The sequence below is a fragment of the Barbus barbus genome (assembly GCF_936440315.1).
Source record: "Barbus barbus genome assembly, chromosome: 9".
In the NCBI taxonomy this organism is placed as follows: domain Eukaryota; kingdom Metazoa; phylum Chordata; class Actinopteri; order Cypriniformes; family Cyprinidae; genus Barbus; species Barbus barbus.
The window spans coordinates 6835601-6861924 of NC_136737.1; the positions used below are offsets into that span (position 1 = coordinate 6835601).

Genomic DNA, 26324 nt, shown 5'->3' on the forward strand with positions numbered 1-26324 from the left:
AAAAATACATTTAAAAGCCCTTATACACCAAAAGTTAAATGAATAAACCTATGCAAATGTAAATTCACATTTGTACAGTAGAGGACACAACTCAAGCAAGTCTTTCAATAGGACGACAAAGTTCAATACACTTCAGCAATTAACACACACACACACACACACACACAAATGTCATGTTTATGTAAAGTAATTTCTGCTTATATAGTTGAATTGGATGCATTAATAAAATGTGATTAATTACATAAATTATATTTGTGCTATTTGGCATGTTTAATCATTGCAGGTTTGCTTCATATACTAAGTTTGCATTTCACTGTTTTTATTCTTTTTGAGGAATACGGAATCTGTTTTTGTGCGAGTGAGGTGAGTAAATGCATGTTGATATTTAGTTTAGAACTACAGTAACCATCATGTTTAAACAGCGCACACAACACCCCTGCACTTACTTCTGATTTCTCTCAACATGGGGACAGCAGAGCTGTTAGTCAATAAATTGGAAAACAAAGTAACTACTTGTTTGAAAAAGTAACTAAGATAAAAGAAGTAATGCATTACTTTACTAGTTACTTGAAAAAAAGTAATCTGATTACGTAACTAGTTACTTGTACTGCATTACCCCTAACATTTTACACACAGTTGCCATCTACAGATCATAACATGCATAACAAATAATCACCACAAGGGTGAGCAAGACCAAATTTAGCAAAACTAAATGACCTTTTTGTTTAAAAAAAAATTATAAAAAGCAAAAGCGAAATACAACGAACTACCCTTTCACTCTAAATCTAAATAAAACTACTGATTCATTGTTAGGTTAGACCCCGGTTATGATAACACACACAAAAATATTTTAGAGACACTGATTCCAAACATTATAAGTGAATCATATGCTTTTAATAGTATTTATCACATAAACATACAAAGATTGATCAAGTTAATTTCCTTGTTTCATAAAAAGAAAACCGCTTTACTGGTTTTACTTTAAGGCACTTTTAGTGTTTTGTGAAGTAATGGTAAGGAACACAGAAAGGGAAATGTCTAACAATATTCCACCCAGAAAGCAATGCACACAATCATTTAATAACAGTGTATTAAAACACCTTTGTTAAGAAAATAAAAACATCCGCATAGGTATATTTGTAGCAATAGCCAAAAATTCATTGTATGAGTCAAAATGATCGATTTTCTTTTATGCCAAAAATCATTAGGATATTAAATAAAGATCATGTTCCATGAAGATATTTAGTAAATTTCCTACTGTAAATATATCAAAACGTAATTTTTGATTAGCAATATACATTGCTAAGAACTTAATTTGGACAACTTTAAAGGGAATTTTCTCAATTTCCTTTTTTTTGTTTCTTTTGCACCCTCAGATTCCAAATAGTTGTCTCTCGACCCAATATTGTCCTATCATAACAAACAATGCATCAATGGAAAGCTTATTTATTCAGCTTTCAGATGATCAAAACCGTGACCCTTATGACTGGTTTTGTGGTCAAGGGTCACAAATAAATAATGAACACTTCTTAATAAAATAAAATAATCAGCACCTCTTAATTAAATCAAACACATAATCAGCACCTCTTAATTAAATCAAATAAATAAATCAAATAAATAATCAGCACCTCTTAATAAAATCAAAGAACTAGTTAGTCTCTTATTTCTCTGTCTATTTAAGTTCCTCTTGTGTCAGACTGTTGTTGTATGTACAGTACACACTACGCTTCGCTTGTGACTTACTCTCGGTTTTACCATGTTTCCTGATTTTCCAACAGCAATTTAGTTTCTGTTGTCTTTTTTAGTTTTCTTTTCTTTTCTTTCCCCCTCTCTGCCTCTTGTTCCTCCAGATCTCTGATCTTCAGTTCCTGCCTTGGTGTTACCTGAGTCGTGTTTTCTGGCTTCACTGCTCCTGGCCCTCTTGGTGTGTTCAGAGGGGAATTCTTCACTCTGAGGTTGCTCTGATGCTGGGACTCTGTGCCCTCTTCTCTCCGTGCTTCCCTTTTTCTGCCCTCTGGAGTGTCTGGATGGTAGTTTGGACTGTCCCTCTCTTCCTGTCTGCATCCCCTGCCTTGGATTACGGCTTCCAGCCTTCTGCTCCTGTCGTGTTTTGAATTTTGAGACTTGAATAAACATTTGAGTTTAACATGTGATTAAATTTGTGACACATTTGTGTGAATTGTGCTATAACATTCCTCCTGACAAACATCACATCAAGTATTTTTCAAGTTTAATGCTAGAGTAATATCATTTAACACAGCCTGTGTCTTGTATATGTCCAGTTACAGGCACTAAACATCACCAACACACTCAGAAAAGTGTTTCACCAACTTTAAAATAATTAAATGAATTTCTGAGCTTATTAAGGCTGGTTTTATTTCTGATGTAACTGGTGGAGATATAAAAAAAACGCTATTCATAGTTGGCAAGAATTTCTGATGAAGGTGGTTGACTAAGGGTTAGTGTTTGTAGTTAAATCATAAACTTTAGTCATATAATGATAACAGTCTTTTCCAATAATAGCAACATCTAAAGCATGAGTAGAGTAAACTGATAATTGCACTTGTTTCCTCCAGTATGAGGCTGTGTATGAGTATGTGTATATCTGCCAATGGGGTTGGAAAAATAAAAAGGTTTTCTTTTTGAATTCACTTTATTTTGTCTGACTCCCCAGGCAGATGTCTTGTCTTGTATTAAGCACACATTCACCTCCCCATCCTCATCAGCCTCACGAGCCTCGACATCCTCATCAGCCTCATGAACCTCACCATCCTCACCAGCCTCACCATCCTCATCAGCCTCATGAGCCTCGTCATCCTCACCAGCCTCATGAGCCTCACCATCCTCATCAGCCTCATGAGCCTCATTCCAATTCCGTTCAAGTAAAGGTAACCGATTTGGAGGTGCATTAACATCATTCTCCTGTAAGAAAACAGATTTACAAATGGTAAAAGTAATTAGGAGGACTGATGTTTCAGACAAAAACAAAAATATTAGAGAGGTGGAATTGTGTTTTTCCTGTTGCTCATACATAGGTTTTCCTTTCTTAAATTGATATTTCTTAAATGTACTTTCTGTAATAAAACATTGAAGTATTAGTTATTCCGATACCACATCTAAAATTCTGGAACTGTTGTATTGGTGTTTTCTAATGAGCAGTGTTGGGAAGGTTACTTTGGAAATGTAACAGGTTACAGATTACAAGTTACCCTACTTAAAATGAAATAAGTAGTTTAACTTTTCAATTATTTTATTAAAGTAATGTAACTAATTACATTTGATTACTTTTTGATTACCTTTCTAAATGTATATTGTTTTCAACTGTTAATCATTTTCAAACATGTAAAGCAGGCAGGGTTAACCTTACAGTAGTGTAAGTGCTCCCTAACCTCCCTCGGGAAGGATGAAGCTTCCGCAACCTTATTCCTTCTCAAGTGTTATCCATTCTCATTGAGTGGGTAGTGCTACGACAAATAGTGCCTGTGTTCTTACTGTGTGCCCCGTCCTATGCTGAAAAGGGGGTGCAGGAGGCTTGCACAGGACACTGGAAGGGGCAGCACCCGTGGCGCTTTGGTAGAGATCCCAATTCGTCAGTGATCGACTGAAAGGGAACGTCTCGGTTAAATATGTAACCCTCATTCCCTGAAGGAGGGAACGGAGACGTCACGTCCCGTTGACACGGCTGCTGTACCACCGCTGAGCAGCCGAAGTCACTGCCCTGCTGCCTAATTACACTTGGGCTGTGATCAGAGGTAGCTGGAGGCAATCATCACATGTGCATTGGCTTGTTTAGTTACACTCGAAGTAGATTGGTCTCTCTAAGCGAGATCCCAATTCATCGATCACCGGCAAGACGTCTCCGTTCCCTCCTTCAGGGTTACATACTTAACAGAGACATTTTGTAATTACTTGATATAAAAATTAAATTGCATACAGTATACCCCTCACAATTTTGTAAATATTTTATTATATCTTTTCATGTGACAACACTTGAAATGAGACTTTGCTACAATGTAAAGTAGTGAGTGTACAGCTTGTAGAACAGTGTAAATTTGCTGTCCCCTCAAAATAACTCAACACACAACCATTAATGTCTAAACCGCTGGCCACAAAAGTGAGTACACCCCTAAGTGAAAATGTTCAAATTGGGCCAAATTAGCCATTTTCTCTCCCCGGTGTCATGTGACTCGTTAGTGTTACAAGGTCTCAGGTGTGAATGGCGAGCAGGTGTGTTAAATTTGGTGTTATCGCTCTCACTCTCTCATACTGGTCACTGGAAGTTCAACATGGCACCTCATGGCAAAGAACTCTCTAAGGATCTGAAAAAAATTATTGTTGCTCTACATAAAGATGGCGTAGGCTATAAGAAGATTGCCAAGACCCTGAAACTGAGCTGCAGAACGGTGGCCAAGACCATACAGCGGTTTAACAGGACAGGTTCCACTCAGAACAGGCCTTGCCATGGTCGACCAAAGAAGTTGAGTGCACGTGCTCAGCGTCATATCCAGAGGTTGTGTTTGGGAAATAGACGTATGAGTGCTACCAGCATTGCTGCAGAGGTTGAAGGGGTCAGCCTGTCAGTGCTCAGACCATACGCCACACACTGCATCAAATTGGTCTGCATGGCTGTCGTCCCAGAAGGAAGCCTCTTCTAAAGATGATGCACAAGAAAGCCCGCAAACAGTTTGCTAAAGACAAGCAGACTAAGGACATGGATTACTGGAACCATGTCCTGTGGTCTGATGAGACCAAGATAAACTTATTTGATTCAGATGGTGTCAAGCATGTGTGGCAGCAACCAGGTGAGGAGTACAAAGACAAGTGTGTCTTGCCTACAGTCAAGCATGGTGGTGGGAGTGTCACCGTCTGGGGCTGCATGAGTGCTGCCAGCACTGGGGAGCTACAGTTTATTGAGGGAATCATGAATGCCAACATGTACTGTGGCATACTGAAGCAGAGACTGGGCCGCAGGGCAGTATTCCAACATGATAACGACCCCAAACACACCTCCAAGACGACCACTGCCTTGCTAAAGAAACTGAGGGTAAAGGTGATGGACTGGCCAAGCAGACCTAAACCCTGTTGAGCATCTGTGGGGTATCCTCACATGGAAGGTGGAGGACCGCAAGGTCTCTAACATCCACCAGCTCTGTGATGCCATCATGGAGGAGTGGAGGAGGACTCCTGTGGCAACCTGTGAAGTTCTGGTGAACTCCATGCCCAAGAGGGTTAAGGCAGTGCTGGAAAATAATGGTGGCCACACAAAATATTGACACTTTTGGGCCCAATTTGGACATTTTCACTTAGGGGTGTACTCACTTTTGTGGCCAGCGGTTTAGACATTAATGGCTGTGTGTTGAGATATTTTGAGGAGACAGCAAATTTACACTGTTATAAAAGCTGTAAACTCACTACTTTACATTGTAGTAAAGTATAATTTCTTCAGTGTTGTCACATGAAAAGATATAATAAAATATTTACAAAAATATGAGGGTTGTACTCACTTCTGTGAGATACTGTATATCCTCCTGAGACCCAGCTATGGAGTTTTTGCCTCTGTAGTGGACATTATATTTTAGTGAATTTCTCTTAGACCTCACATGTCACAGTTGTAAGTCTGGATGTCCTGTACAGAGCCCATTCAGGGCTTTGTAGAGATACTAAATGTTTGGAAGTTTGACCATGGCCACACCCTCTCCTAGGTCTTTAAAAAGGGCTAAATTTAATTTAATTAACATTTTTACATCCTTATGGAAACAGGATTATATTTTGTAATTGCCATTTAAATCTGAATAATTTTCAAATAATTTGTCATAAAGCAACATTTCAGGAAAATATTATGGGTTTTCAAATTCAAATATGACTTCCTGTAATGAAACAGGACATAATTTCATACATGTCCACTGTAGAGGACACCATGACTAAAAGCATGTTTTCTATGCATTTTGGGAGACATAACAATTGAGTAGGAAAATACATTATATATAAATATTCTTATGAAATATTAGACATTATTATGAAAATCTGGCCAATTATCACTTCCATTATGAAAATTATTTTTTTCAACATGCTGTCCCAACAGCAACACATTAATATGCAAATTAGACACAGTGTATAGATACACTGTGTTTAGTGGGAAAACCAGTTTATGGAAATTTGTACACACATATTGCATAAAACAAAATGGTATATCAAATCATTTTGTTATATATTTTATAAAACAGTTGAGAATAATCCAAAGTTGAGTATAAAAAACCCCTGAAAACTAAAAAATTGATTGGTGATTAAAAAAAACAAAAACAAATAAACATTATTTTTGCCTTTTTGATGTATATTCATGACATTTTATTTATTTATTTATTTTGAAAACTGAGTCCCAGTGTCCTCTACAGAGGGCAAAGAATAAAATATTAATAAAATCAAATTTTTCATAAATGTTATTTTTCCATTTTTTTCTTGCTCTAAACAATGTAACGACATGAACAAATGCTAAAGTCACAAATCTTTTTTTTGGGGGGGGGGTGTCTCAGGAATATATATATATATATATATATATATATATATATATATATATATGTATATATTTTTTTTTTTACCCTTCTCTTACTTTGAGAAGGGAAGATATCTGCCAATGGGATTAAAAAATAAAATGGTTTTCTTTTTGAATGAAGTTTATTTTTCTGACCCCACTGACAGATGTATTGTATTCTTGTATTAAACACAAATTCACTTTCTTTGTTATTATTATTATTATTATTAAGCTCATGTAAATAATTCTTGAATTAATAATTTTTAGATGTTTTTAAGGGACTTTTATATACTAGTATATAAAAGTATATATTGGTGAGTTTTTGTGGAAAATGCAGTCAGTTCTATCAGTAAGGATGTGAACAGATGGGATAAAATGAGTGCTTTGTCAAACAAGGTTAGCATTAATATGTCTTAAAGTGTGAAAGACAAGAAACAGGTAATGTCTTACTGTACCTGTCCTAGATCACTTTAGCAGCTTTAAATGGATACGTAAAAAGTGAAATGTGACAGGTATTGGTACTGACCACTGAACCGCTTCTTTGCTTCCCAGATAACACACATATCTAGGATGTCTGTTAAAGAGAATTTCAACTGGAAAGCATCTGCTGTCTACAAACATCTGTTTAACATTTAAGATGTCAATTTTCCATAAATTCTAAATCATAGACATCTTTAAGAGATTATGTCTTTAATGTCTATTTAACATCTTGCAGGAAATGTCCTATAGACATGTAGATGAGCAAATACTCTAAAAAAATTCTTATACATCAAATAGACATCTGAGATGTACGTGTGCTATCAGGGTTACAGAGGTAAACGCTGTATTTCTGTTTGCCCAAAACGTGTCACCTCATGTCAAAAAGTGAATTTGCATTTTCATTCATCCCATTTGCTGTGTTTGTTGCCTTCAGTATTTTAAATTAACCGCTTGAAGGAAAATAAGAACAATTCAGATAATGAGGTATCTGGAATTACTTGACTTTTGTTTCGTAGTTTACATATTTAAAATATAAACACAATGTTTTGGACTGTTTTCTAAGGGTTTCTTACTTTTAGACTGGCCAACTAGTCTGTTATAAAATGTATATTTAAACATCCGTGAAGTTAGTCGTAGTGCATATCCCTAATCGTGACAATTATTCTGAAGCCAGTTTCAGATCTTCTTCTCTCCATCTCTTCTTCACCACTTCCATCACTGACGACGCTGGCGAGGCGAAACCTCATGAGCCTCAATCCGATTCCTTTCACGTAAAGGAATCTGAATTGGAGATGCATTAGGCTGATTATGTGGAGTTTCAGTTACACGTTACACAAACACAAAAATACTAGAGAGTCAGAATTGTGTTTTTTGCTGTTGCTCATACAGAAATGTTCATTTATTAAACGTACTTCAGTGATACAAAATTGACGCATTAATGATTCCAATACCTCATCCAAAATTCTTTGAACTGTTGTATTGGTGTTTTCTAATGAGCCACTTGCTCTCTGAAACAACCTGCACTGTTTTTATATTAATTTTTATTTAGTTTATTTTGTAGTTATTTGTGTTTTTGATTGTTCTGACACTACATCACCAGTGAATATCTGCTTCTGTGGTGTTAAAAAAAAACGAAGATGACTCTTCATAGTTACACTGTATATTTTTATAAATTACATAAACATTAATTGTTAAATATATATATATATATATATATTTTTTTTTTTTTTCATAGTAAATCTCATACATCAGCTGCGTGTAATACTTACATTCTGTGGTACTGCAGCATGGCTCCTGCAGCAACAGTAAATCACACCAACAGTTACAGCAGCAGCAGCCACCACCAGAAGAACACCAATAACTATTCCTACAACAGCAGCTGAAGACAGACCTGAATCTGAAACACCTAAAGACAGACAGTCATTATTACTAAAGAGTGAATAATAATCCATCCAGTATTTAACAATATCTTTGGCTGATATGTTCTACTTTGGTCATCAATTGCATATTGATTTTACTAATAAGCAGCATCATTTGTTGTTTTTAGCAAAAGCAATCAAAACTAAATCACACTGTGAACTTGATTCAAAAATACTGAACTCTTTCAAAACACCCCAAAAGAAAATGCATTGAATGACAGAATATTATACTCACAAATAACAGCAACACTGAATCTCTTCACTCTGGTGATGCTATAGCTGCTGTTGCTGCTGATGATCTGTAGTTTATAAAGTCCAGAGTCTGTGGTTCTGGTGTTTGTGATGGTCAGAGATCCAGTCTGATTATCCAGCTTCAGTCTGTCTCTGAATCTCTCAGTACCTGCATTACACTGAACATCTTTACAGATCTTACTGAGATCTCCAGTGACTTCAGCAATGAGAATGTCATTAAAATGCCACTTCATCATATCATTTGGGGGTTTTTTTTCATCAGGATCTAAAGTAAAAGATTCTTTTTCTTTCACTGACTCATCTTGTTCAACAGCTGCTGGATGATCTTTTTGGAAAAAAAAAACTGAACATGAAATAACTCTGAACATGAAAGTGATTACACAAACTCTTTCTTGACTTACAGTCTGAAAATAAACATTTATGTATGGAATGTACTTATAAAATAATTTTACATATTTATTTTATAACTCTTATTTAAACAGATAATAGAAGCTGTTCAGTGTGATTAGACGCTGTCATCTCCATCTGACCTCAACTGCAGCTTCTTATGATTGAAATTAACTATTAAAACTACCAGTTTGATAATATAATTGGCATAGTTTCAAACTAAAATTAACTGTTTAATGATGTAAACATAAATATTGCATTTGCACAGCAAGTTTATAAAGAAATTATCTATCTAATATACAAATGAAGAAAATATCTCTGAATATCATTAAAAACACCAATAGACACATTAACGATGTACTTTAAATATATTAACTTAATTTAAACATTCATTACATGACTTACCATAAACAGAAACACTGAAGATCTTTGTGCTGTCTGTGCTGTTGATGATCTGTTGTGTATAATTTCCAGAGTCTGTGGAGTTGATGTTCATGATGGTCAGAGATCCAGTCTGATGATCCAGCTTCAGTCTGTCTCCGAATCTCTCATCACACTGAACTGTACAGATCTTACTCTGATCTCCAGTGATTTCAGCGACGCGTACGCCATTGAAATACCATTTAATCTTTTCTTGTTGGTTTGTTTTAACACCAGTGTGTAGAGTGACTGAATCTCCTTTCTTCAATAACACTGACACTCTATCGGTCTCAACACCAGAAATATCTGAAGAAGAAAGTTAACATAAGCCAAACAAACATTTACAATAGTACCATGAAATTGTTTTTTTCTAGGTGTCCAGGCTCGGTTCTTTTGGGCAAAACTGTCCTGCAGAGTTTAGTACAAACTTTGTTCAGCTACCTGCTTGGAAGTTTCTAGCATACCTAGTAAAACCTTAATTAGCTTCTTCAAGTATGTTTGATTGGGGCTGGTGCTAAACTCTGCAGCACCGGCCCTCCAGAATTACCTTTAGTATAGACCGTAAAGATTGTAGAGAAATGGGATTCATAATGTAATACATGCAAACATCAATGAATGTCTCATGGGTGATCTTATAATACACACAATGTACATCCTGATTTATATTTCTGCCCACATTCTATACATTTGCACATTCGTATAGGCTAAATAAACATTTTCATAAGAAATATGACATAGCCTACACAAAAAAATACCCATAAAACATAGCCTATATGCCGCTGTTAAATAACTTTTATTAATATAGCAGAAGCTTATCCAAAGGGATTCACTTTACATTCAAACTACATTTGATCAGTCTGCACTGATGTACAATAATATCATCAATATTTACTGACGGTATGATGCCATGTTATGTTTCTATATCAAGCCAGTTGACCTGATCATTTAGGGACCCACAATTTACGGCTTTTTAAATCGTTAGCAGGTGTTACCCATCGAATTATGTGACCGCGGTAGGCGCTGTTGCCACGCTAACCATAGCTACTACCATTTATACAGATTCAGAAAAAAAACTATGTAACAGAGGAAAAGAGATTTTAACAAGGTCTCACCATTGTCAAGAAAAAACAAGGTCACGGCGAGCCAAGTAAAGATAAGCCTCATTTTCACCACTTTTCCCCTCATAAATGCAGATTCGTATCCATAAAAGCTTCCCCAGCAGGCACCGGACGTCAATATGACGTCAGATTGACGTTGGACCCCAACGTCGGAGAGACGTTGTATTTTGGTTGAAAGTGAAAATCGGGTTGACGTCAGAACCCAACGTCAGATTGACGTCGGAACCCAACGTCAGATTGACGTCGGAACCCAACGTCAGATTGACGTCGGAACCCAACGTCGGAGAGACGTTGTATTTTGGTTGAAAGTGAAAATCGGGTTGACGTCAGAACCCAACGTCAGATTGACGTCAGAACCCAACGTCGGAGAGACGTTGTATTTTGGTTGAAAGTGAAAATCGGGTTGACGTCAGAACCCAACGTCAAATTGACGTCAGAACCCAACGTCAGATTGACGTCGGAACCCAACGTCAGATTGATGTCAATCTCCAACGTTGGACAGACGTTGTATTTTGGTTGAAAATGAAAATCGGGTTGACGTCAGAACCCAACGTCAGATTGACGTCAATCTCCGACGTTGGACAGACGTTGCATTTTGGTTGAAAATGAAAATCGGGTTGACGTCAGAACCCAACGTCAGATTGACGTCAATCTCCGACGTTGGACAGACGTTGCATTTTGGTTGAAAATGAAAATCGGGTTGACGTCAGAACCCAACGTCAGATTGACGTCAATCTCCGACGTTGGACAGACGTTGCATTTTGGTTGAAAATGAAAATCGGGTTGACGTCAGAACCCAACGTCAGAATGATGTCAGAACCCAACGTCAGATTGACGTCAATCTCCAACGTTGGACAGACGTTGTATTTTGGTTGAAAATGAAAATCGGGTTGACGTCAGAACCCAACGTCAGATTGACGTCAATCTCCAACGTTGGACAGACGTTGCATTTTGGTTGAAAATGAAAATCGGGTTGACGTCAGAACCCAACGTCAGGCTGATGTCAGAACCCAACGTCAGATTGACGTCAATCTCCGACGTTGGACAGATGTTGTATTTTGGTTGAAAATGAAAATCGGGTTGACGTCAGAATCCAACGTCAGACTGATGTCAAAACCCAACGTCAAATTGACGTCAATCTCCGACGTTGGACAGACGTTGTATTTTGGTTGAAAATGAAAATCGGGTTGACGTCAGAACCCAACGTCAGATTGATGTCAGAACCCAACGTCAGAACCCAACGTTGGACAGACGTTGTATTTTGGTTGAAAATGAAAATCAGGTTGACGTCAGAACCCAACGTCAGAATGATGTCAGAACCCAACGTCAGATTGACGTCAATCTCCAACGTTGGACAGACGTTGTATTTTGGTTGAAAATGAAAATCGGGTTGACGTCAGAATCCAACGTCAGATTGACGTCAATCTCCAACGTTGGACAGACGTTGCATTTTGGTTGAAAATGAAAATCGGGTTGACGTCAGAACCCAACGTCAGGCTGATGTCAGAACCCAACGTCAGATTGACGTCAATCTCCGACGTTGGACAGACGTTGTATTTTGGTTGAAAATGAAAATCGGGTTGACGTCAGAATCCAACGTCAGACTGATGTCAAAACCCAACGTCAAATTGACGTCAATCTCCGACGTTGGACAGACGTTGTATTTTGGTTGAAAATGAAAATCGGGTTGACGTCAGAACCCAACGTCAGATTGATGTCAGAACCCAACGTTGGACAGACGTTGTATTTTGGTTGAAAATGAAAATCAGGTTGACGTCAGAACCCAACGTCAAATTGATGTCAGAACCCAACGTCAGAACCCAACGTTGGACAGATGTTGTATTTTGGGTGAAAATGAAAAATGCAACATCTATCCAACATTAGAGGTTGAGGTCAATCTTACATTAAGTTCTGATGTCAACCTGATTTTTGTCAGCCTCCAACAGTGGACAAACACTGCATTACATCCCTATCGAAACTGGCCATTACCACATTTGTTATCAACCTGTGAATACAAAAGGAAGAGGAGTTAAATGTCCAAATAATTAATTATACATAACACATTATGAACCGCTTGTTATAGTTTGTGTTAGGTTTGTCATATCTAATGTAGATGTCACATTGGTTGTACTGTGGTGCTAGATGGAAGATCATGGGCCCACCCAAATTGCTATGCTTTTATCTTCTGAAGACAAAACTGATATTGCGAAACCTAAAACCTTCCTGGTGTTAATGCTAAAAGGCAGTGAGGAAAAATCTCTAATCATTCACTTGGGTCTGTTGTATGTACACAAAAGTGAGAGAACAAACAACTGACTGAGCAAATTATGACTCTTATATGGTACCAAAAGCAATGTTTTGGGATATTTCACAGTATGAGTTCAGTAATATCAGCAGTCTGTCATTATTTTGTAAGTTGGCAATATTAGCACACATTTGCAAACAAGGCTTGACATTAACATAGAATCATCCCGTATTTAAGGCATATGAATGGTATTCCACATTACATCGATATGAGCGTGGTTTGTCCCATTTTTTTATTTACTTCAGTTTTATGTTTTTTGTTTGGCAACCGTTACTGCCAGTCATTTGACCGTTTCTTTATTTTTTTAACAGTGTAAAACTTACTTTATGGATTTTTTACTGACCAATTAAATAAAGTGATATCACTAAACCGTGTACAGAGGAACACTGTCCTTTCACAGATTTTCCTAGATTATTATGATCAAACGCATTCAATAAAGTGCTAAAAGTAAAATACTAGCCTAAACGTTCTACAGAGAAACACTTCTTATTTTACAGCTTATTAAAAAACAAAAAATTATAGTGTTAAAGGATGCTGACAATTGTAAATTAATAAAAGTTTTATTTTGAAAGACAAAATACAAAGTCTCTACATATACTGTACAAAACTGAAAATGCAATCATTCAGTTTTTGAAGTAAAACAGTGCAAATTTGAAAGGAAATACATTTCAAATACATTTCAACATTTAAAATACTGCACCAATTAACAGAACAGTTTGATGAGAAGTTAATGAGTTGAATTAAATATTCTCAGCACAAGAAATACAAAACATCTACAAGTTTCAAACGACTATTAATTCTAAAGGCTGGATTACACTACATGACTTTTCAAATCTGAACAGATTTTTAAAACACTAGGCATCATACATACAGTCAGGTCCATAAATATTGGGACATCGACACAATTCTAACATTTTTGGCTCTATACACCACCACAATGGATTTCAAATGAAACGAACAAGATGTGCTTTAACTGCACACTGTCAGCTTTAATTTGAGGGTATTTACATCCAAATCAGGTGAACGGTGTAGGAATTACAACAGTTTGCATATGTGCCTCCCACTTGTTAAGGGACCAAAAGTAATGGGACAATTGGCTTCTCAGCCGTTCCATGGCCAGGTGTGTGTTACTCCCTCACTATCCCAATTACAAGGAGCAGATAAAATGTCCAGAGTTAATTTCAAGTGTGCTATTTGCATTTGGAATCTGTTGCTGTCAACTGTCAAGATGAGATCCAAAGAGCTGTCACTATCAGTGAAGCAAGCCATCATTAGGCTGAAAAAACAAAACAAACCCATCAGAGAGATGGCAAAAACATTAGGCGTGGCCAAAACAACTGTTTGGAACATTCTTAAAAAGAAGGAACGCACCGGTGAGTTCAGCAACACCAAAAGACCCGGAAGACCACGGAAAACAACTGTGGTGGATGGCCAAAGAATTCTTTCCCTGGTGAAGAAAACACCCTTCACAACAGTTGGCCAGATCAAGAACACTCTCCAGGAGGTAGGTGTATGTGTGTCAAAGTCAACAATCAAGAGAAGACTTCACCAGAGTGAATACAGAGGGTTCACCACAAGATGTAAACCATTGGTGAGCCTCAAAAACAGGAAGGCCAGATTAGAGTTTGCCAAACGGCATCGAAAAAAGCCTTCACAGTTCTGGAACAACATCCTATGGACAGATGAGACCAAGATCAACTTGTACCAGAGTGATGGGAAGAGAAGAGTATGGAGAAGGAAAGGAACTGCTCATGATCCTAAGCATACCACCTCATCAGTGAAGCATGGTGGTGGTAGTGTCATGGCGTGGGCATGTATGGCTGCCAGTGGAACTGGTTCTCTTGTATTTATTGATGATGTGACTGCTGACAAAAGCAGCAGGATGAATTCTGAAGTGTTTCGGGCAATATTATCTGCTCATATTCAGCCAAATGCTTCAGAACTCACTGGACGGCGCTTCACAGTGCAGATGGACAATGACCCAAAGCATACTGCAAAAGCAACCAAAGAGTTTTTGAAGGGAAAGAAGTGGACTGTTATGCAATGGCCAAGTCAATCACCTGACCTGAATCCGATTGAGCATCCATTTCACTTGCTGAAGACCAAACTGAAGGGAAAATGCCCCAAGAACAAGCAGGAACTGAAGACGGTTGCAGTAGAGGCCTGGCAGAGCATCACCAGGGATGAAACCCAGCGTCTGGTGATGTCTATGCGTTCCAGACTTCAGGCTGTAATTGACTGCAAAGGATTTGCAACCAAGTATTAAAAAGTGAAAGTTTGATTTGATTATTATTCTGTCCCATTACTTTTGGTCCCTTAACAAGTGGGAGGCACATATACAAACTGTTGTAATTCCTACACCGTTCACCTGATTTGGATGTAAATACCCTCAAATTAAAGCTGACAGTCTGCAGTTAAAGCACATCTTGTTCGTTTCATTTGAAATCCATTGTGGTGGTGTATAGAGCCAAAAATGTTAGAATTGTGTTGATGTCCCAATATTTATGGACCTGGCTGTATACTGACTTTGTAAATCGTGACAAAGGAAAACTGGGCATCATACACAACATGACCGAGGATCATACACTACCAGACTTTAAAGTTGTTCCGAGCACAACAAACTCACTCAGAAACATGAGCCTTGGAGACGCGTGACAAATGGAAACAATATACGTTCTAAAATCGGCTGAAAATATCAAACATTTTTGATATCCTCCAACTGGATAGAATCTGAGTCTGAAGCTAAAAAACCGGAGTCTGTGACTATCAAATCTACAGACTGGCTCTGACTTTCGGCAACTAGTGTCAACTTCTCCAGACTGTAAATTGGCGGAAAATCAGGACAAAAAACGTGTAGTGTATTCCAGGCCTAATTATATATGATGCCCAGCTTTCCTTTGTCATTATTTACAAAATCGGTAAGTGTATGATGCCTGGTGATTTAAAAATCTGTTCAGATTTTTAAAAGTCGTGTAGTGTATTCCAGGCTTAAAGGGATACTCCACCCCAAAATGAAAATTGTCATTAATCACTTACCCCCATGTTGTTCCAAGCCTGTAAAAGCTTCATTCATCTTCGGAACACAATTTAAGATATTTTGGATGAAACCCGGGAGGCTTGTGTCTGTCCCATTGACTGCCAAGTAAATTACACTGTCAAGGTCCAGAAAAGTATGAAACACATTGTCAGAATATGTTATGTAATGTTATGAAGCGATGAGAATACTTTTTATATAGAAATACAACAAAAATAATGACTTTATTCAACAATTAGGCACCGTAACGTCTCCTCTGCATCAGCACAGCGCCATTTTGGAGATTATGCCCTGGACGCAAAACACATACACTCTTCTGTATCAGCCTTGACACAGGGATGCGCTGTTTCATCCAAAATATCTTAAATTGTATTCAGAAGACGAACAAAGCTTTTATGGGTTTGGAACGACATGGTGGTAATTGATTAATGACAAAATTTTCATTTTGGGGTGGAGTATCTCTTTAAAACTGTTTCATTATTCAGATGTAAATTTGTGTAAACAAATTTCCTGAAGAGGAATTCTTGAGAAGCAATTGAAAAAATTAGGGTTAGTATCATAATTTTTTTATTTTAAAAAGATTGTGCAGGGAACTGTACTTTAGCTTGTATTATCCCAATCAGGTTTATAGTGTTTTTATCAATATTCTATTGACCCTTTTGGGCTCCAATATAGCTCTGATAATATATGTGGAAAAAAATTACATTGTATTTTAATCCTGAATACTAGCTACACAAGTGTAATAAAAAGTAAAATCAAAACATACAAATAAAGGTCCATGATTCTGCACCAGAAGTGACAGACACAGTAGATAAAGAGCAGTCCTCCAAATCTGAAGTAATCAGCTGGATCCTTGCTGCATCTGGGGGTTAAATAAATGCAAAAAAAAAAGACAACAGATTTATTGAAAAGTCCTTAAAAAGGAGGATTCCATTTGTGTACCTTTTCTTTAAACAACATTTGACATTATGAGATATTCTGACTAATTTAATTATTTAGCTGTGACCTAATGGTTAGAGAGGCAGACTTGTAGTCTGAAGGTCATGGGTTCGAGTCTCAGTCCTGGCAGGAAACCCACTAGTGTAAACAGGGCTTGAGGTACCCTTGAGCAAGTTACAAGTTAAACCTACTTGTAATTATAAACACATTTACATTTAGCAGACGCTTTTATCCAAAGCGGCTTACATTGCATTCAAGTTACAGTTTCTACATTTTTATCAGCTCTTGCTTTCCCTGGGAATCGAACCCATGATCTTGGCGTTGCTAGCGCCATGCTCTACTATTTGAGCTACAGGAAATACAAATAAAGAAATGAGTATTCACAACAAATAACTTTTCCCAGATGTAAAAAATGGCAATTAGTACACTAAAAAAAAAAAATATAATATTTTTATCAATTGCTAAAATGCTAATACCTGTATATTTATAACTAATAAAATTATTAATCTGTTTACACTGCTTTTCTATCACACGTCGGTGATGTCTAACAAATGTACTTGAGGAGATCATTAAATTACTCAAGTATCTTCATACTTCATCCACCTTATTCCTAAACGCAGAAGTAAGCCTATGGGCGAGACTTCAAGTTCATTAGCCTTAAATAACAATAACAACATGCAGTAAATAGTAAAACTGTTTGTATTACAAACCAGTGTGTTCATAATTAAGATAATACACTAAAATAATATGGTATGACAAACCAATTTGCAATATCAAGCAGCAAAACGAGCAGTTCTGTATAGCTAAAAAAGTAAAAATATCTGGAAGCAAGACCCATAAAATCTATAAATGGGCCATTTTTATGTGAAGAATAAGGTGAATATGATGTCATCATTTACTCACTTATGTCTTTTCCAACCTGCATAACTGACTTTTTTTTTCTGTGGAACACAAAAGAAGATTAAAAAAGACATGAGGGTTAGAAAATGATGAGGGAGTTTTGATTTTGAGTGAGCTAAACTCAAGAATTAAGTTTGAATCAGAGTGGTGCCTTGGTGCAGAGTTTGCCTGCTTTGCCCATGTTCACATATAACGGCACATGATCATTAAAGTATTATGAATACTCACTTTTACAGAAGATCATATGGCAGAAGATTTTCAATCCCAAAACCTCTGGACCATGAGAGGGGAAACACACACACACACACACACACACACACACACACGAATATTTAACAGGTTTAATAAAACAATAGTAATTGTTGACTTACTGACAGAGACAGACAGGCTTACAAAAAGTTTGGCTAACGTTACTCACCAGCTTTATACAAACACTTAGCAGTAAATTGGATCCGAAAGCATGGTAGTATTCTTCAGGTGGTTTCATGATCTCTCTGTTGAACACATGTCAGTTGTTCATGTTCCAGAGTGAGACATTTTATTTGACAATAAAATAACAATATTGTTATTTTTACTATTTCATTCTGTTATTAAAAATAAGATCAGCAAAAGGCGGCCTTCAGTACTTAACTCATATTAAGGTCCAGCTCCCGCTATTTATTCTGTCATTCATGTATATGTATCTATTACATAAACCTCCAGAACTTGTAGTACTAACGCTACGCGGATATATTTACATTTCGCGATATAAAAACAACAACAACGAGTCACTTTTAATCATTCCCAAGACATCGTCACACAGCCTTATCTGGACAGTATTAAAACATAATAACAAAACACAGAAACAGATTATGTCATCGCGATTATCATATCACTTTAACAGTAACAAAAAAACAATTATAAGAGGTACTTACCTTCTGTGTTTCCATTATGTGTCCATAGCCATTGTGTCTGTGTTCTCAATCGACACCGCATAACTCAAAATCGGTCAAAATAATAACTCATCTGTCAGATATGAGACAATCATGTGAAAGCCATTCCTAGAGCACTGAACGGAGCAGGACTGCAGATAAACAGAGCTGCAGTAACGACTGAGGTGAACTTTCAAATCTGAGCGGGAGGAGGCGTGCCCTGCTGTCATTGGTCAGATTCCTGGATGACATTCAGATTAACCAATCACGAACAAAGCAACATAGAGAGACGTCAAACAACTTTGTAACTGTAGAAAAAAATGTTTTAAACAAAAGATAGCAAATATGTATTGATTTTTTTTTTTTTAGGCTGTTACATGTAAGTAATTGGTAAAATTGTGTTTTCACTTATGCTCACAACCAGGGGCAGGCACATCTGTGCCATTCACTATTCACCTATAATTTCCATATGAATTTATAGTTAAAATAGGGTTAGGTTTAGGAGTACAGAGAAGGTGTGTACACGTCTGGCTATACTTGTAAATTACAGTTTCATTCACATGACCAATGATGACCCTTTTGAACTTTAACAAATCCCTTGCCTCAACTGTATAACTCTTATGCCTAAATGCAGCTGTGCCTACAACTGTGGCATTTTCTATATCTGACCCTTTGCTGTAAGTGTTACACCACCTGTTGGTTTAGGTTTATTCCTTTGTCCACAGTAACACTTACTAAAAACACTGTCATAATTGCAACATTTGTCTACAGATTACACTGTTGACTGCAGTGGCAATGCTGTTACAGCATTCGTGGTATGGGAAAATGTAAACGAAATGTTGATGTGCGACTAATTCAACAATAATTGAGGCCTATGATAATGAATGTACTCTTATTCATTTCATCACTGTATTGCTTGCAACAGCAAATGACTCCGTGGTTATGCAGTCACCTCACAGCAAGGTGTTTCCATAACGCAGACATGCACATTTGACAAATTGAGGATTCTACATTTTCCATATTTAAATGTATGTTTTCTACAAATTGCATGGAATGTATGCATTCCAGTCCTCTCAGACCCTTTTCTCTATGCTCTTGTTTTTTTCTCATTTCAAATTTCTCAGTAGATATAGGGTTTCTCTCACACAAATAACAAATGTATACTCTGATCAGATAACATACCAATATTTTTCGATGGCTGTATGACGTGATTGTGAAGTCAACATCTAATGATGTTAGAGTTTGACACTGAGTGAGCATTACCAATATGATGTCTAGGAGACGTTGGGTTTTGGTTGCCATACCTGACGACTGTATATGAGTATTTGATATCAATATGAACCTGGCTTAAGATGTTGGCTTGACGTTGGATTTTGGTTATTTTTTGCCACAACCTAATACTAACTATAGATCAACGTCAAATTATGTTATAATTTGACGTTGTGTGGACGTTACCATTATGACGTCTAGGCGACGTTGGGTTTTGGTTGCCATACCTGACGACTCTATATCAGTATTTGACGTCAATATGACGTTGGCTTAAGAAGTTGGCTCGACGTTGGATTTTGGTTAGTTAATGCCACAACCTAAAAACAACGTCAAATGATGTTAGAATCTGACGTTGTGTGGACGTTACCATTATGACGTCTAGGTGACGTTGGGTTTTGGTTGCCATACCTGATGACTGTATATCAGTATTTGACGTCAATATGACGTTGGCTTGAGACGTTGGCTCGACGTTGGATTTTGGTTAGTTAATGCCACAACCTAAAAACAACTGAAGATCAACATCAAATGATGTTAGAATCTGACGTTGTGTGGACGTTACCATTATGACGTCTAGGCGACGTTGAGTTTTGGATGCCATACCTGACGACTGTATATCAGTATTTGACGTCAATATGACGTTGGCTTAAGACGTTGGCTCGACGTTGGATTTTGGTTAGTTAATGCCACAACCTAAAAACAACTGAAGATCAACGTCAAATGATGTTAGAATCTGACGTTGTGTGGACGTTACCATTATGACGTCTAGGCGACGTTGAGTTTTGGATGCCATACCCAACGAATGTATATCAGTATTTGACGTCAATATGACGTTGGCTTTAGACGTTGGCTCGACGTTGGATTTTGGTTAGTTAATGCCACAACCTAAAAACAACGTCAAATGATGTTAGAATCTGACGTTGTGTGGACGTTACCATTATGACGTCTAGCCGACGTTGGGTTTTGGTTGCCATACCTGACCACTGTATATCAGTATTTGACGTCAATATGACGTTGGCTTAAGACGTTGGCTCGACGTTGGATTTTGGTTAGTTAATGCCACAACCTAAAAACAACGTCAAATGATGTTAGAATCTGACGTTGTGTGGACGTTACCATTATGACGTCTAGGCGACGTTGGGTTTTGGTTGCCATACCTGACCACTGTATATCAGTATTTGACGTCAATATGACGTTGGCTTTAGACGTTGGCTCGACGTTGGATTTTGGTTAGATAATGCCACAACCTAAAAACAACGTCAAATGATGTTAGAATCTGACGTTGTGTGGACGTTACCATTATGACGTCTAGCCGACGTTGGGTTTTGGTTGCCATACCTGACGACTGTATATCAGTATTTGACGTCAATATGACGTTGGCTTTAGACGTTGGCTCGACGTTGGATTTTGGTTAGTTAATGCCACAACCTAAAAACAACGTCAAATGATGTTAGAATCTGACGTTGTGTGGACGTTACCATTATGACGTCTAGGCGACGTTGGGTTTTGGTTGCCATACCTGACCACTGTATATCAGTATTTGACGTCAATATGACGTTGGCTCAAGACGTTGGCTCGACGTTGGATTTTGGTTAGTTAATGCCACGACCTAAAAACAACGTCAAATGATGTTAGAATCTGACGTTGTGTGGACGTTACATTATGACGTCTAGCCGACGTTGGGTTTTGGTTGCCATACCTGACCACTGTATATCAGTATTTGACGTCAATATGACGTTGGCTTAAGACGTTGGCTCGACGTTGGATTTTGGTTAGTTAATGCCACAACCTAAAAACAACGTCAAATGATGTTAGAATCTGACGTTGTGTGGACGTTACCATTGTGACGTCTAGGCGACGTTGGGTTTTGGTTGCCATAACCGACGACTGTATATCAGTATTTGACGTCAATATGACGTTGGCTTTAGACGTTGGCTCGACGTTGGATTTTGGTTAGTTAATGCCACAACCTAAAAACAACGTCAAATGATGTTAGAATCTGACGTTGTGTGGACGTTACCATTATGACGTCTAGCCGACGTTGGGTTTTGGTTGCCATACCTGACCACTGTATATCAGTATTTGACGTCAATATGACGTTGGCTTTAGACGTTGGCTCGACGTTGGATTTTGGTTAGTTAATGCCACAACCTAAAAACAACGTCAAATGATGTTAGAATCTGACGTTGTGTGGACGTTACCATTATGACGTCTAGGCGACGTTGGGTTTTGGTTGCCATACCTGACCACTGTATATCAGTATTTGACGTCAATATGACGTTGGCTTTAGACGTTGGCTCGACGTTGGATTTTGGTTAGTTAATGCCACAACCTAAAAACAACGTCAAATGATGTTAGAATCTGACGTTGTGTGGACGTTACCATTGTGACGTCTAGGCGACGTTGGGTTTTGGTTGCCATAACCGACGACTGTATATCAGTATTTGACGTCAATATGACGTTGGCTTTAGACGTTGGCTCGACGTTGGATTTTGGTTAGTTAATGCCACAACCTAAAAACAACGTCAAATGATGTTAGAATCTGACGTTGTGTGGACGTTACCATTATGACGTCTAGCCGACGTTGGGTTTTGGTTGCCATACCTGACCACTGTACATCAGTATTTGACGTCAATATGACGTTGGCTTTAGACGTTGGCTCGACGTTGGATTTTGGTTAGTTAATGCCACAACCTAAAAACAACGTCAAATGATGTTAGAATCTGACGTTGTGTAGACGTTACCATTATGACGTCTAGCCGACGTTGGGTTTTGGTTGCCATACCTGACCACTGTATATCAGTATTTGACGTCAATATGACGTTGGCTTTAGACGTTGGCTCGACGTTGGATTTTGGTTAGTTAATGCCACAACCTAAAAACAACGTCAAATGATGTTAGAATCTGACGTTGTGTGGACGTTACCATTATGACGTCTAGGCGACGTTGGGTTTTGGTTGCCATACCTGACCACTGTATATCAGTATTTGACGTCAATATGACGTTGGCTTTAGACGTTGGCTCGACGTTGGATTTTGGTTAGTTAATGCCACAACCTAAAAACAACGTCAAATGATGTTAGAATCTGACGTTGTGTGGACGTTACCATTGTGACGTCTAGGCGACGTTGGGTTTTGGTTGCCATAACCGACGACTGTATATCAGTATTTGACGTCAATATGACGTTGGCTTTAGACGTTGGCTCGACGTTGGATTTTGGTTAGTTAATGCCACAACCTAAAAACAACGTCAAATGATGTTAGAATCTGACGTTGTGTGGACGTTACCATTATGATGTCTAGGCGACGTTGGGTTTTGGTTGCCATACCTGACCACTGTATATCAGTATTTGACGTCAATATGACGTTGGCTTTAGACGTTGGCTCGACGTTGGATTTTGGTTAGTTAATGCCACAACCTAAAAACAACGTCAAATGATGTTAGAATCTGACGTTGTGTGGACGTTACCATTGTGACGTCTAGGCGACGTTGGGTTTTGGTTGCCATAACCGACGACTGTATATCAGTATTTGACGTCAATATGACGTTGGCTTTAGACGTTGGCTCGACGTTGGATTTTGGTTAGTTAATGCCACAACCTAAAAACAACGTCAAATGATGTTAGAATCTGACGTTGTGTGGACGTTACCATTATGACGTCTAGCCGACGTTGGGTTTTGGTTGCCATACCTGACCACTGTACATCAGTATTTGACGTCAATATGACGTTGGCTTTAGACGTTGGCTCGACGTTGGATTTTGGTTAGTTAATGCCACAACCTAAAAACAACGTCAAATGATGTTAGAATCTGACGTTGTGTAGACGTTACCATTATGACGTCTAGCCGACGTTGGGTTTTGGTTGCCATACCTGACCACTGTATATCAGTATTTGACGTCAATATGACGTTGGCTTTAGACGTTGGCTCGACGTTGGATTTTGGTTAGTTAATGCCACAACCTAAAAACAACGTCAAATGATGTTAGAATCTGACGTTGTGTGGACGTTACCATTATGACGTCTAGGCGACGTTGGGTTTTGGTTGCCATACCTGACCACTGTATATCAGTATTTGACGTCAATATGACGTTGGCTTTAGACGTTGGCTCGACGTTGGATTTTGGTTAGTTAATGCCACAACCTAAAAACAACGTCAAATGATGTTAGAATCTGACGTTGTGTGGACGTTACCATTATGACGTCTAGCCGACGTTGGGTTTTGGTTGCCATACCTGACCACTGTATATCAGTATTTGACGTCAATATGACGTTGGCTTTAGACGTTGGCTCGACGTTGGATTTTGGTTAGTTAATGCCACAACCTAAAAACAACGTCAAATGATGTTAGAATCTGGCGTTGTGTGGACGTTACCATTATGACGTCTAGCCGACGTTGGGTTTTGGTTGCCATACCTGACCACTGTATATCAGTATTTGACGTCAATATGACGTTGGCTTTAGACGTTGGCTCGACGTTGGATTTTGGTTAGTTAATGCCACAACCTAAAAACAACGTCAAATGATGTTAGAATCTGACGTTGTGTGGACGTTACCATTATGACGTCTAGGCGACGTTGGGTTTTGGTTGCCATACCCGACGACTGTATATCAGTATTTGACGTCAATATGACGTTGGCTTTAGACGTTGGCTCGACGTTGGATTTTGGTTACTTCCCAACACAACCTGAAAACAACTAAATATCAACGTCAATTGACGTCGGTCTTGGACGTCAAATCAACGTTGTCATTAGACGTTGGCTTGACATTGAATTTTGGTCACCTGACGTCGCGACCTAAATCCAACCTAATATTAACGTCATATGACGTTGTGTGCCTGCTGGGTCTGTTCTTCTGCTCAGATGGGAGTTATTAGTTAAAGTGAAACTATAACCTGTGATAGGCTCCCTATGGAAGGTAGAGCGATGACGTAGTGAACGTTCCTGTCTTTTTCTAATATGCATAGGCTATGCAAAAAATGTTTTTCGTTTGCGTAGGCTACAGTATGGGCTACGTTTCTATTGCTGAGTAAGCGGATTTTAATGATAGCTTATTATTATATATATCTTTTTTTATATTACATTTTTTTTATATATATATATAATAAAACAAGGTAAACAATATAATTCCACACCAGTGGCGTAGCCATAATTTTAATGTTGGGGCGGCATGTTAAATAATGAGGGGGCCGCTCTATATTACATGTAGGCTATAATGTCATATGTGAATATGAAATGTACGCATTTTCAAGTGTTTGTTCGGCGTGTGGCAGCTGAAGAGCAGCGCGCTTATAGCCTGCAGGACAGAAAGCCTGGTTTATACTCGCGTCCACACGAGCACGCGGCTCTCCGACCGATTTATTTTTAATATTATTATTTTTTTATTTTTCATGATATTTATTGTGGTTAACCTCCCGTTCTTGTTCACAGTATAATGACATTCAATCGTTGCACGCAACGGAGACTATAACTCGATTAAGAGGATCAAACTTATTTTTAATTATGGTCTATGGCTGGAAATATTTCTTTATTTAAATCATAAAGTCAGCGCATGAAAAATGTGAACATTATATTTAATACAACAAGTTTGCCCTAAACCTTTAATTGAATCCTTCTATACAGCCTTATTCGTAAATAATGTTTAAGCTTTGGCTAATTCTAATGATTTTTAATGTGATATGTATAGCCGCTGTTCTGTAATGAAATAAGGTGATCAGTTGCCTATAGGCCTACAGTATAGGCTATGGCTCGCGCGCTTATAAGTCACGAAATAAGCATCGGCATATCCATCCTTACATATTCCTTGGTTTCATAATACTCGATCAATTGTTGTAAACGGAGATTGGTGTCTTTAAAAGATGTATCTGTGCTGAATTCTACATATATAATCCACAACAATGCCGTACGGACATTGATAGAGGCTGCAGCAGAAGTTCTTTTAGGGGCCGAGATGGAGGCTGGTCATAAGGGAATCGATAGCCATTTTAAATAAATTTAGTAGCAGAGCGCTAGCGAGTTTTAGTGCTGGAAATCCATTTATCATTTGTCTTCTTGGAGACCAGGGGTCTAGGTTGCTTAACAATGGCGGAAGCCATTGGAGCGCAAGCATGGCGCTAGAGCTATAGAGCGCTTTGAAAGTAACCCAAAGTATACTTAATGTTAACTTGTAGTTTTAGTTACTTTTTCTTATTTGTAAGTCTGTTTGGATAAAAGTGTCTGCTAAATGACTAAAAGTAAAGTAAATAATAGTGAGTTATCCGCTTTTGATCAAAGCATCTGATAAATGTAAATGTATTTGTATATGTAATGTGTTAAATGAAAATATTAATTAATAAAGTTGCAACTGTTCTTGAGAGTGGTTTGTATTG

The 26324-nt window shown here is 38.0% G+C and overlaps 1 protein-coding gene across 1 annotated transcript; it reads right to left on the reverse strand.

The window, feature by feature from the left end:
* Window positions 1-876: 876 nt before the first annotated feature.
* On the reverse strand, window positions 877-24840 carry LOC306875383 (uncharacterized protein). Its single transcript, XM_079425897.1, has 7 exons — window positions 24795-24840; window positions 10599-10696; window positions 9472-9792; window positions 8663-9004; window positions 8278-8414; window positions 2710-2922; window positions 877-2100 (listed from the first exon to the last, which is right to left on the reverse strand). The coding sequence occupies exons 2-7, from the start codon at window positions 10669-10671 to the stop codon at window positions 1783-1785; spliced, it is 1404 nt and encodes a 467-aa protein (XP_079282023.1). The 5' UTR covers window positions 10672-10696; window positions 24795-24840; the 3' UTR covers window positions 877-1782.
* Between the last annotated feature and the right edge of the window lie 1484 nt (window positions 24841-26324).

What these genes read in the sequence shown, in the direction of transcription:
- LOC306875383 (XM_079425897.1), bottom strand. Translation starts at nt 10,671, where the DNA reads ATGAGGGGAAAAGTGGTGAAAATGAGGCTTATCTTTACTTGGCTCGCC. An exon ending in CTTGTTTTTTCTTGACAATG is followed by an intron (nt 9,793 to 10,598) that starts GTGAGACCTTGT and finishes TTTCTTCTTCAG; the next exon opens with ATATTTCTGGTGTTGAGACC. An exon ending in ATTCAGTGTTGCTGTTATTT is followed by an intron (nt 8,415 to 8,662) that starts GTGAGTATAATA and finishes GTCTGTCTTTAG; the next exon opens with GTGTTTCAGATTCAGGTCTG.